Consider the following 13,551-nt stretch of genomic DNA (forward strand, 5'->3'; position numbering starts at 1 on the left):
CAAACCATGTGCTTACCAAACAAAAGGAAGAACCGCCCACCTACTTCCTGTATTTATACACTGGTGATGTCAGTGGGTTGGGCTAAGCATGAGGGATTTATTTTACTCAGTTAAAGGGCTGATTTCATGTCTTTGATTTATTCTTGTTTTGGCTTAAGGAAATGTTGGGAATGATGGCTAGTAAACAGTGTTGACTGATACAAGTAGCATTGTTGAGTGCCTATTGGTAAAGAGGGAGAGAACACCCCTGCAGTAATGGTTCTGCCTATTTAAGGGGAGAGATGTAGGTTTAGAGGGTCAGAGGATGAGGGTGTAGCAGTGTGCAGGTTTGGCTACATTTGAATAGTTCAAATAAAATTGGTTTAAGTCTCCTTTCCATTATGTCATAGTCATAATTACATATTATATAATAAGATGTTGACTGTGTTGTCGTCCTTGTATCATTTTTGGGTTTTAATGCTTTATTGGTTATATTTGCTTAATCTGCACAGTTTCTAGGAATGTGTGCAAGAGATTTTAGAAATAGGCTATGTCTGAAAGCTCTGATTCACTCATTCACTACTCTCTGTATAATAAACACTACATAGTTCACTACCCCCTGTATAATAAACACTACATAGTTCACTACTCCCTGTATAATAAACACTACATAGTTCACTACCCCCTGTATAATAAACACTACATAGTTCACTACTCTCTGTATAATAAACACTACATAGTTCACTACTCTCTGTATAATAAACACTACATAGTTCACTACTCTCTGTATAATAAACACTACATATCACTACTCTCTGTATAATAAACACTACATAGTTCACTACTCTCTGTATAATAAACACTACATAGTTCACTACTCCCTGTATAATAAACACTACATAGTTCACTACTCCCTGTATAATAAACACTACATAGTTCACTACTCTCTGTATAATAAATACTACATAGTTCACTACTCCCTGTATAATAAACACTACATAGTTCACTACTCTCTGTATAATAAACACTACATAGTTCACTACTCCATGTATAATAAACACTACATAGTTCACTACTCTCTGTATAATAAACACTACATAGTTCACTACTCCCTGTATAATAAACACTACATAGTTCACTACTCCCTGTATAATAAACACTACATAGTTCACTACTCCCTGTATAATAAACACTACATAGTTCACTACTCCCTGTATAATAAACATTACATAGTTCACTACTCCCTGTATAATAAACACTACATAGTTCACTACTCCCTGTATAATAAACACTACATAGTTCACTACTCCCTGTATAATAAACACTACATAGTTCACTACTCTCTGTATAATAAACACTACATAGTTCACTACTCCCTGTATAATAAACACTACATAGTTCACTACTCTCTGTATAATAAACACTACATAGTTCACTACTCCCTGTATAATAAACACTACATAGTTCACTACTCTCTGTATAATAAACACTACATAGTTCACTACTCCCTGTATAATAAACACTACATAGTTCACTACTCTCTGTATAATAAACACTACATAGTTCACTACTCCCTGTATAATAAACACTACATAGTTCACTACTCTCTGTATAATAAACACTACACAGTTCACTACTCTCTGTATAATAAACACTACATAGTTCACTACTCCCTGTATAATAAACACTACATAGTTCACTATTCTCTGTATAATAAACACTACACAGTTCACTACTCTCTGTATAATAAACACTACATAGTTCACTACTCTCTGTATAATAAGCACTACATAGTTCACTACTCTCTGTATAATAAACACTACATAGTTCACTCAGTATTGAGCAGCAAATCAAGATTTCAGACACTAACTAATCATCATCATTTGGTATCATCATCATCATCAGCTGTAGAATCATGTGATGGTAGTTTTCACATCTTTAAAATGTGGAACTTTGCATTATGGGATTGTTAGTGGAAAATAGTGTACATGTCATGAACACTACTTTTTTGTTCCATGGGGGAATAGTGGAGATATTTACACACTCAGTATTTAGACACTCAAATAAAATGCAGGGTACATGTAGTGTCTATATAGTAAATAGAGAGTGAGTCTACAGCTGTGCCAACAGCTGTGTGAGGCTGTAATGCTAACAACTGCTAATTAACCAAAGCCAGTGGGGATTCATCCTTTGGGGATTATGAATGTCATGCACATGTCATGTTCAAAATGTATTATCAACCTGTTCAAAGTTGTTGAGATATTTTAGTCTTCAGTAACCTCACCAATTGACCAATCAACAAACAGTTAACGCTACAGTACAGTAACACTACTATGAAATGATGTCTGTCAAATGTATGTTACATTAATTTAAGCTATATAAAGGAGAAAGTTATAGTGATTATAGCACATACAAGCAGATAGTAATAGATGAGATTATTGATATAAATATTTGAGTACTATAGTTAAATGTACCTTGTTTTTGAAGTACACTTCAATAGGCAAGATGAAGCCTGCGTATCCAGACTCCTCCACTTTGTACGGTGGATCCTTGCACACTGAAAGCAAACAGAGAGTCTCATTTTAAAAAAGGAGGCCATCAACCTTCAACACAGCACAGACAGGCAAACATAAGAAATGGTTCCACATGAAGAAATGAGGAAATTCATGTAGTTGTATAAAGTGAACAGTACACAGTCCGTAGCATTATTATATTTATGACGTTCTCTCACATAGCTGACTGTTCTGTTTTAGTCAGTGAATGCAGCGAGCCACCAAACCTGCAGCTCCATCCTCAGGAGAGCTCATTAACTCCCATTTCCATCTCCTGTGCTCATGTATCAATACAAAGAAACTGGCTTAAATTAGAAGCAGAAAGCTCATGAATGCACCAGGCTCATGACAAGGTGAGGACTCCCCCCCCTCCCCTGCCCTCCCTTCCTCACCCCCATCACCCCACATGGGCTTTAAAAGACAAACAAACTACTAGAGCTCAGGTGTTCTTCCCTGGTGGTGTGTTTGTCAGACTCTCTCCCAGATGACTCTAAAGAAAAAGCCCCAATTAAGTTCATGAATGTGTTGACCTGAATGTGTTCAGCTCTGAAGCTAATCCAGACTTACTTTTCTCACCAAAATAACTATTTTAATCACCGTGAAGTCATGTAAACAATCCCAAAAATCAAACTGTGGTTTCTTTAACTGTTATTATCATCATCTGTAGTTGTTTTTTATTGTAGTGGCATAATAAAAAATGTAATTAAAATGTTGAGGAATATATGAGATGAGGAAATAAACTATATTTATTTTGCTCTATTCAAAAGAAATAGGTTTACAATAGAAGTGAAAAGTGATCTGTACACTGTAAAAAACAGCAAATTAAATAGGCGAACAGAATTTGGGAAAAATTGTACTGAGGTTTTTGAGCTGTGAAGCTGTTACTTTACTGTGTGTGTGTGTGTGTGTGTGTGTGTGTGTGTGTGTGTGTGTGTGTGTGTGTGTGTGTGTGTGTGTATATATGTGTATATTGTATTGTATTGATGTACATGGGTGAACTTTACCATTAGGCAAAGTGGCCCCCTCCAACTAAATGGTAAATGGACTGGACTTCTTTTTTTTTTTTTTTTACCACTCAAAGCACTTTTACACTACATGTGTCATTCACCCATTGACACACATTCATACACTGATGACAGGAGCTACCACACAGGATGCTAACCTGCTCATCAGGAGGAGACTAACATTCACACAAATAACTTATTAATAAACATTTCAAATATACATATGTACACATACATAAATAAAGTTGTACTTGAGAGGAAAACATTGTATCACTACATTTACCTGCAGATTCAAATTTTACTCACAAATTATAAACAAATAAAATATGATTCATTCAACTAATCAGCTGTATATAAAATGGTTTATATATGGTTTAGAGGCGGCTGTGGTCGATTACCAATCGGAAGATCTGCGGTTCAATTCCCAGCTCCTCCGGTTCGCATGTCAATGTATGCTTGGGCAAGATACTTAAGACAAGATACTCATCAGTGTGTGAATGGGGGAATCGACTTGAGTGGTCAAAAAGACTAGGAAAGTGCTCTATAAGTACAGTCCATTTAGCATTTAGTTTAGAATTAAGCTCTCCAGCTTGAACACAACTTAAAGTAAATGTAAGTAGGCCTACACAGTGCTGATAACATCTCTCTTTCACTCTTTTAGTGAAGCTTTACTGTGTGATAGTCATAGATTAACTAAAGAAAACAGAGGTGACAGTTACAGATGTGGTCTAAGTAAAGCAGGATAGTTCGTCTGGTGGCCCAAAAATCACTAAATCTACCCCTGCTGATGTATATGAGTTTAAAGTGTAGAGATGCTGCTTTCAGTAATAGTAAACGTTTCCATGGTGACATGTGCCTTTGTCATACAGTTGCCTGCAGATTGTAGCATGCTGAGTGCAACAATCTCTGTGGTATAATTGTGGAAATAACTGTTATTAGTGTGTGTAGATTTCTTTGTATTGCTCATAGTTATGTTGCTTTGTTGGGAGTCACTTTCAAACCTGATGAAAAAATGAAGCAGCTCTGCTCACACTGTAGAGAATGTTATTAATATTGTCCTCGTTAATGATGTATTATTTCACCAACCGTGACCCATCCGCTATTAATCACAATGTTCATTTTTATGATCGTTTTTATACGCATCGCTGGTTACCATGGTAACAGCAAGAGAAGTCGTGCTCTGTTCAGTTTGTCATTTGCCAAGAAATCGTTTAAAATAAATAAATAAATGTGTTTTAAAAATCCAGAGGTGTACTGGCAAAGATCTGTTTGTCCTAAACACATTTTCTACCGTCGCCGTGGTAACAGGATGTTTTTTTGATGGTGGAACGCATGAACGGTGGGGATATTTGAGATGTCAGAGTTTGGTAGCAAACAGGGTGAAATGTGAAAGTTACACACAATTATACAGCTGAAGAGTCCCCGCCCCCCACACCTCATTACTCCCTACCCCCCCAAAAAATGGAACAAGCTTTCACTAAAGCTTTCCAAAAAACACTTTTATTGTGTAAGCTCAAAGGCTTTTATTAGATTTTACATGTCCAGTTCAGGGCTTCCTTTGAACCCCCCCCCCAAAAAAACAATTCTATTGGCTGAGTTGATGATGCTGCACCATCAGTCTATCACTATTACACTATTGTGCCCACAAACTGTATCCGTTGCCATGACATCCGTCATTTAGTCTGGTGTGATTTAAACTGTCAGTATGTACATCATGGGAATAGCAATTAGGCCTGAAACTAACCGTATTTTTCATTATCAATTAATATGATGATTATTTTCTAGATTGATTCATTAGTAGTTTGATTAAATATCAGAAAGTAGTGGAAAATGCTCTTTAAGGTTTCCAAGAGCCCAAACTGCTCATTTTGCCCGATCAACAGGACAAAATCCTCATATTGGAGAAGCTGCAACCAGCACGTTAGTTATTTTGCTTGGAAATATGTTATTAATAGACTGTTAACATCGATTTCTAAAAACTGTATGAATCAGTGTTTCATCTTCCATCATGAATACACAGAAAAGGACTTTTTCTAATTATTTAATTAGATTATTATTTAAAAATCAGGAGCCAAATGTGACGAAATTTTCCCATCCTGCGAACACGTCCAGTCATCACTAATCATCATTAATCATCACCGTCCTCTCGCTGCTTCATTTTCAAGCCCCGCCCCCTTCAGGAAGGAACAGTGATTGATGGCTCCGCAGACTACACCGAGGTCGACCTCACTCTGGGGCCGGAGCCATCCAAAAAAAAAGCCCCCCGACGCCGCTGAGAAAATATTATGGGTTAGAGTTAATTGTGCGAGCGGGTCAGGTTCAATTACACAGAGCTATAAAAGAGCCCATTCACTAACACACCTTCATATGAGCTGAGATGAGCTGAGCTACCTGACACAGTGAGAAACATTCACACTAAAGGCATGTGAGCTCTGTGCATGTGTGGGTATATTTTTTTTATGTGCATGGTTAACTGTAGACATGATGTCATACTGAGATATGTCAGCACAGCTACAGTCAACTACACTTAATAAATAAAGCCTGGTGCCAATACTAATATCAATATTTGACTGTTTATCAGGAGATATTTTTTTAAAACGAATAACATAAACTAATATACTTTAATGACTTTTTTACTTTTGTAATATAAGCACACCCGGATGGTCAAACTGTGGAATGGAGACAGTCTCTAAATTGCTTCATTGTTTGTTTCACTGTGGGTTTGATGCACTGTAATATCGTTCTCTCTCTTAAATGTGCAGCAATGCTTCAATGGATGGGATACAACTGAAGGAATGATTATTATTGACATGTGCTCTTTTTACATGTCATACCTTGTAACTTGTGTTTTTTAATGTTCTAAATCCTCAACTTTCTCATTATTTCTAGGTTTATGTGAAAATATTAGAGATTTTTAATGTGAGCTCAGACTTTTGGCGCCCGCTATATATGCTGACATTAGACATTGACATGTCTTGTTTGTCATCAGCAGACATATAAATATAGGCATGTGTAGACATATATGTGATCAGCTGAAAAGTTGGGGGGCTGTTGACCCATTATGAGCTACAATGTCCCCAGTTCACTTTCAGCCACAGACCTTACGTGCTATGTGATGTTACACATTGTTACGTGTTATTACGGGTGTTACGTATTACGTATTACATATCGTTACATATTACATATTGTTACGTATTGTTACATATTACATATTGTTACGTATTGTTACTAGGGCTGGGCCGATATGCTTTTGTGCCGATTTGATTCTCTAACGATTTATGGGTCCCGGTTCGATATAAATTGAGATTCTGATTAAACAAGTATTGCGATTTTATATTTCAATTATTGTGATTTTCTTTCCTTAAACAAGAACAGGTTGAACCAAACACTTGATAATACATCATAAGTCATATTTACAAAAAACAATACACACATCACATCAGTTTGTGAGATTTATTTTTAAAACTGTGCACCTGCCCTCACAAAAAACATTCTCATCTGCTAACATCTTACAATAAACTAAACTGCTATCGATTCTTGTATGACAATCGATTTTTAAAAATCGCCAGAAAAAAAATTGCGATTAATATAAAAATCGTTTTTTTTGGCCCAGCTCTAATTGTTATGTGTTGTTACATATTACATATTGTTGCGTAGTGTTACACGTTGTTACGTATTACGTATTGTTACATGTTGTTACGTATTACGTATTGTTACGTGTTATGTAGTGTTACATATTGTTATGTGTTATGTATTGTTACGTGTTTTAAATGTTAAAAAATATGACAATACATATATATATATATATATATATACACATATAGTTATATACCACTGATACTCTAAGAATGAATCTCAAGAGGCAATACAACTGGTATAAATGTGTAGTAAAATCTACCAGGGTTCCTCTAATAACGACATTAAAACATTTTTCACATGACGACTCAATCCAGAAAACTGATGTGTCATAACTCTTAAACAGTCAGCTATCAGGTAAGGACAGAATGAAAGTGAGAGCAGTAGTCTGCAGCAGGCTTTATGAAGACATGAGATAAACTCAGTGCAGTGTGCTTCAGTGGCTGAGGTTGAAAAGGTTACTATAATCTGAAGGAGCGTCTGAGCGCCACAGATACACAAAGAGACCGCTGACCTGTAACAGAAAACCTGCCGGTGGTTACGGAAGGCGTTCAAAGTGGGACGGGGGCCTGTGTGGTTTTATTAACATGGCCTCAGTTTAAACTGAGATGCCAATCACAGAACAATGCCAGTCACTCCGTATTTGCCTTTTACTCACAGACTGGTTTGTAATGAGGCCGAGCTACACGGCAGGCTGCACCCAAAAAAACAAAAGACTGAAAATCACTCATTCTTATTGCTTCAAAATATGAACTCCTCCTCGCTGTTAATCCACTCTTCATCCTAATATCAGATGTCTAACGTTTGGAGACAAAGAGAAAATGTGGTTTCTTATGCGAGCCAGCAAGTTGATTTTGAAGCTGAGAAATGTTCTGCTCAGGATGAAGACAAAGAAGAATAGCAACCATTTTTTAAAACTCTTAAAATATTATCGCCCCAAAACTCCAGCATATGTTGGCTATGATTGCTGGAGGGAAAGTTAGGCAGCAGGACCTGTCGTCTGGGTAACGTGAATGTCTGCGAAATTTCAGAGCAATCCATCAACAAAGTAGTTGAAATATTTCAGTGGTTGAGAGACTGACAGGCTGACAATGTAATAACTAAAGCTACACACAGCTACAAAAGGAACACATTTATGGACTAAAGCAGAAAAAAACAAACTAAACAACAGAGACAAACTACAGAAGACTTAGAAAAAGGGTGTTAACTTTATTAAAGGCTGTGGATGGAACATGAATGTGACTAATAATCGTCTATGTTTGGTGTTTGTAAGCCAGCTTTAAGAATGAGGGCAGGACTAATATGGACTGTGAATCTTAAATAGTTTAATTTCAGCTTCAGCTCTCTCCAGCTAAACTGAGACGTTGGAGTGTATTTTAGTGAGCAGGTGAGTAAATCCAGCTTTTGTGCGGTGGAGGTAGCTGAGGTCATGTTAGGTGAGCAGGGAGGACAGAGGATGAGCTGCTGTGTTTGCTGAGCTGAATCAGTCTGTTGTATTACAGCACAGCAGATTGACATGGACGCAAGTCAACAGCAGCTTCTCCACTAACCGTGTTATAGAGGACAACTACATCTAACACTAACAACAGTAACTTCACACAATTAAAATGCATCTATAGCCTCAGAACTTTGAGGACATATAGGTGACCTTCTTTCACTTCCCTTCCTCCCTGTCATACAGACATTTTTGTCTTTTTTAGAGGGGGCAGAGTATCTTTAGGGGGTATATGGGTCAGTGACAAATAAGGGTTGGCAAGATAAGTGATGGAAATATGCTAAAAAAGAGTTTTAAAAGCAACATCAGCTTTGTTAAAATTTACATTTAGTATTTTAGACTGAATGCTCCTGAAAATGTCAAATGGTGTAACCACAAAAGAATGATAAATATTAAATATTTTATCCACCTACAGTGTATTTAAGTGGACTTAAGTGGACTACTAATAATGACTTCATTTTAAATTAGATGAAATGTAATATTTAGAACAATAGTATTCCATTAGCTTTATTTAATATAAAAGTTATAATGTAAGATCATGCCAAACTAGTTGATATGCTGTTTTATTGACTATTTACTGTTTTTAAGCAAGTTGAATTATTTGGTACAAAGTTTTTATGGTTACACCACTTAGACATTTTCACCATAATCCTCTAATATATTCTCTCTAAATGGATTAAAAGCAGAAATGTGATGCTGGGTCCACAAAAAAAGAATGTGTGAAGTTATTCATACGTTTATTTTCACATTTTAACCCTTTAAATTTGACTGAACCACAATCACACAAAAGGATCATTGACCTATATGCCACATAGAAGTGGTAAACATCATCTGACAGTTAGAAACCAGAAGATTCATTTGTGAGTTACATCTGTAATAAACAGTGTTTTGATTAGGCTCCTATTCAAATTTGGAACATTTAGAGTGAGAAGGGTTTAGGACTTTATGATGCAATTACATGATGGCCATCTACATGCTCAATTATATCTCAAAAACGATTTCTGATTGCTTGAGAATGAATAAAAATGGTCAAAATCCATCTAAAACACCATATTAAGACCTTTAAGAAAAACCACAGAAACATCCATGCATACTTCAGGCCAAACATCCTCTGAATGGCTGAGGTCTCTAGTTTGTTGTTGTAACATTTCATGAGACTGTGATTATACTAGAGGCCATTATAGGTCATTATACACAGTGAGGTCAAGCTTCAAATAATGCTCTCACTACAATGAAAAGGCTAGTGTGGGCAATAACATCATCACACATCAATACAATTGAAATGTATGTAATTCCAGGACTGTTCCAGGACCCCAAACCCACCACATTTCTAGAATAGAAGAGAAAATAACACATTTCTACTGCATGGGATTATCAGAAAGTGGGCTTGACTAAAAAGTAAAGACCCATAGAAAACCCTTTCATTCAGATATCTTGAGGTGAGAGGTGAGGGGCCCCTTTGATAATGGCCATGCTGGTTTTTTCCCCCCTCACCAAAATTTGGTCTAACTTTTGAGCGTTATTTAACCCCCTGTTGAGCTAGACTGACATGGCTGCTACCAATGGATGCCATAGGTCAGGAGTGTCAAACTCATTTGAGTTAAAGGGTCACATACAGCCCCATTTGATCTCAAGTGGGCCTGACCAGTAAATCCATTACACAATAACCTATACATTAAAATATTATAAATTTACCATAATAACCCATCTAGTTAGAAAACAGATAAACTGACTGAGATGTCTTTTGACACACCTGTCTTAGTTTGATAGAATACCAAAATCTACACTCAGCCTTTGAAAGACAATAATGTCAGCAGAAGACACTGGCATCCTTGTGGAGTTTTAGGGGTTAAATACAGGATTGAGACTTAAATTGAACTGATAAAACCTTAATGTTTTTCATTTCAAATGGCTAAAATGTGACTGATCACTAGCCAATATCTTAGCGTATTAATGTACAGTCTATAACAGTCATCTGTGTACATTTAAATCAGAAGATACAGACTGGTTACTACATCAATTACAAACATATACTGTGACTGTGTGCTGCAGCCAATCATGATTCTAACATGCCTAATAAATAGAAATATTCCTCATGTCACTGTGAGTGTGATTCTCACAATGTAAATGCACACAGTGAGCAGAACCCTCCACATTTCCTCTAAATAGAACAATACATGGAGGTGGTGGGTGGTGATTAGCAGCTCAGTAGGGGCCCAGTCTCTGGATGACTGAGCACAGTCTCTTAAAAACAACCTCGCACTAACAGTTTTCTGGTGGTGGTGGTGGTGGTAGTGGTGGGGTGGGGGGGGGGGTCTCTTTTGCCCCCATCAACCTCGCGCTAATCAGCTAACGACTGGTCTCTGCGACACAAACGGGGGTCACGATTAATCTGCGGAGATTAAAGGATAGCGGAGAGCCGGAAACTTCCCAGTTAGTGTGTGTTAGCGGACTCACTTAGATAAGAGGGGCCACAGGGAGCTGGTTTGGGGCCACTTTTAGAAAAGTTTGAGCTGGAGTCTGGAAAACATGTTTGAAATCATGGATTCAAAATCACACAGGTGAGAAGACACGCCCAACTCAAGGGACCAGACACAGACGGAGAGGAGGAGAGGAAGGTTAAGTGAGGGGTGGGGGTTGGGGGTCAAAATCACAGGGGGGACACCTCCCTTGAGAAACAGCATGTGTAGATGTTGTGTCACTTGTTGCTGCATCTTCTCAACTCATCTGTGCACTTGTTATGTGTTTAGTGAGAAATAGAATAAAGTAAAAATCAGGTGATCTGTAGCAGTGTCACTATTAGAAAGGTCTGTTCATCCATAAATAATTATCTTGGTGAATTATTGTCACTGAAATGGTATGAAAATGAAAATCCAATAAAAACAAATAAAAATAAATGTTATCATCTACTGCTGTTTCATCTACGTCCAGCTACATTTTAGCCCAGTTTCAACAGACTACTACACATCTGTTCTGTTCTGGGATCAGGGATTATCAGCTCCTCTGCTGTAAAAGCATATTCTAAAGTTGACCAGGAACCACTGAATACACCACCTCACTGATGTCCATTAGCTTTGTACTAGCATTAAGTATCCTCGCTAAAATTTAGGGGCGGGTAAAAAAAAAAAAAAAAAAACCCCAAACAAAAATCACATAAGATCACATATGAATTGGAATTTTCTACGATTCTGAATTGATTCACAACTTGATTTTTTACTAAAAGTGAATTAACATAGAAGCACACTGTGAGTGTAGCGTGACACCCAGACAGTCTTCAACAACTACAGATATCTTCTTGCCCCCACTCCCTCCCTCTGCCCCCTCCCCTTCTGATCTTTCCACAGGTACCCAAACAATGTGAAACAGCTCTACTGATGCTGCTTGTATGGCTGATATTGTTCCTCTTATGTTCCTTTTGGCAGCACACTTCCAACATCAACACACTGTGACATCACTCTGCTTGTGAGTAGCTTCCTGGCTGAGGAGCAGGTGGAGAGGGTCTCAGGAAAACTACCTCCACCTGTGTGTGTGTAGGTCAGGCTTCAGTCTATTTGGATGGATTCCCCTCCTTTGTCGCAGACTGTGGGGACCGTAGCCTCGGAGCACACAGCTGGGTCTACCTCAGACCTCACATGTACAGACACGCTGTTGATTTAACTAACTACTTAGACAGAGCTAATGGAAAGCTTGCAGCAGCCATTCTAATTACCACAGTTCATCAGGAACATTTTCATAGTGACCAGCTGTTAGATCAACACATGTTTCTATAACAAACTCACACGCCATCCTCTCATTAGACTTTGTACTGGAAAGTGGACATTTTGCCATGATGGTGGCACTGAAGGAAAGTCGTTAAAAATAGTGTTCATCCTCTGGGGACGATGAGTAACCGCTGTACATTTGGCAGATGTTTAGTGAGGAATTGGGAGACCTTGCTGTGAACAAACTGCAGGTTGAGGGGTAAAACTGCTACACCCCAACATCATATTTAAACCAACGCTGCCATTTTTAACAGTGAAAAACAAACTAAAAGGAAATGTGAAGCATCCACTTAAATAATGTGTGGCATTTTCATTTCAATAGAGTCTTAAATGTCATGTGCTACTCTCCATTATAGACAGAGGCAACTTCATACTAGGGCCAGACTGATACTGGACTTTAGGGGCCGGGGCCAATGCCAATATTATGGAGTAAAAAAAATCTGTTGATAATATTATATATACATAAACTTACATTTTTTTTGCAATAATCTCTTAAATATGGTCAAACAGTTGTGATAAAGACATGTAACGGAGGCTGTGATATTTTACAGTTTAATAATTGTTTGTATATAATGACTATAATATATCAGTCAGGCTCTACTTCATATGCTGCCTGCTGATGGAAGCTGGAACATTTGCTGTGTTTAACACCTGCTTTAGTGTCTTTCTGAAGATGAGTGAGTGAGTGAGTGAGCTTAGTCTGAGCTGAAGAAGCAGCAGCAGTCAATACTCCTCTGTGTGTGTTTGTGTTGGCTGGACTTTGAACTGTAGCGTTTGCTAACTTGTTGGACCGCAGTGATGACTTGACTTCTCTAGAAAGGTGACAGGAGACAAACTGTCTGGTTTTAAACAGTGATGCAATGATGGAAGCCACCACTGATATTACACACTGGACATAATAATCATGATGGATGCTTTAAACAGCTGACTGGAGTTAATGGTGAGTGAATGGGACTAGTGTCACTACTGCAGCCTCTCCTCTGCGTCACACACACACACACACACACACACTGATATATTGGTGTGCCGATATTATTGATATTGACCTCTCACAGATATATCGGTATCTGCAACTATTTTGTCCAACACATGCTGACATTCTTTGTTTTTAAAGTTACATAGGC

At 37.7% G+C, this 13,551-nt stretch overlaps 1 protein-coding gene across 1 annotated transcript in view; it reads right to left on the reverse strand.

Annotated features, from left to right (window-relative positions):
• The window catches only part of mllt3 (MLLT3 super elongation complex subunit), a 54,238-nt gene that overhangs the window by 27,250 nt on the left and 13,437 nt on the right, over positions 1 to 13,551 (reverse strand). The window contains exon 3 of the mRNA XM_053343389.1: positions 2,454 to 2,536. Coding sequence (XP_053199364.1) covers positions 2,454 to 2,536 — 83 coding nt within the window. The remainder of the gene's footprint in view (positions 1 to 2,453; positions 2,537 to 13,551) is intronic.

Source organism: Scomber japonicus, chromosome 22 (genome assembly GCF_027409825.1).
Source record: "Scomber japonicus isolate fScoJap1 chromosome 22, fScoJap1.pri, whole genome shotgun sequence".
Classification (NCBI taxonomy): domain Eukaryota; kingdom Metazoa; phylum Chordata; class Actinopteri; order Scombriformes; family Scombridae; genus Scomber; species Scomber japonicus.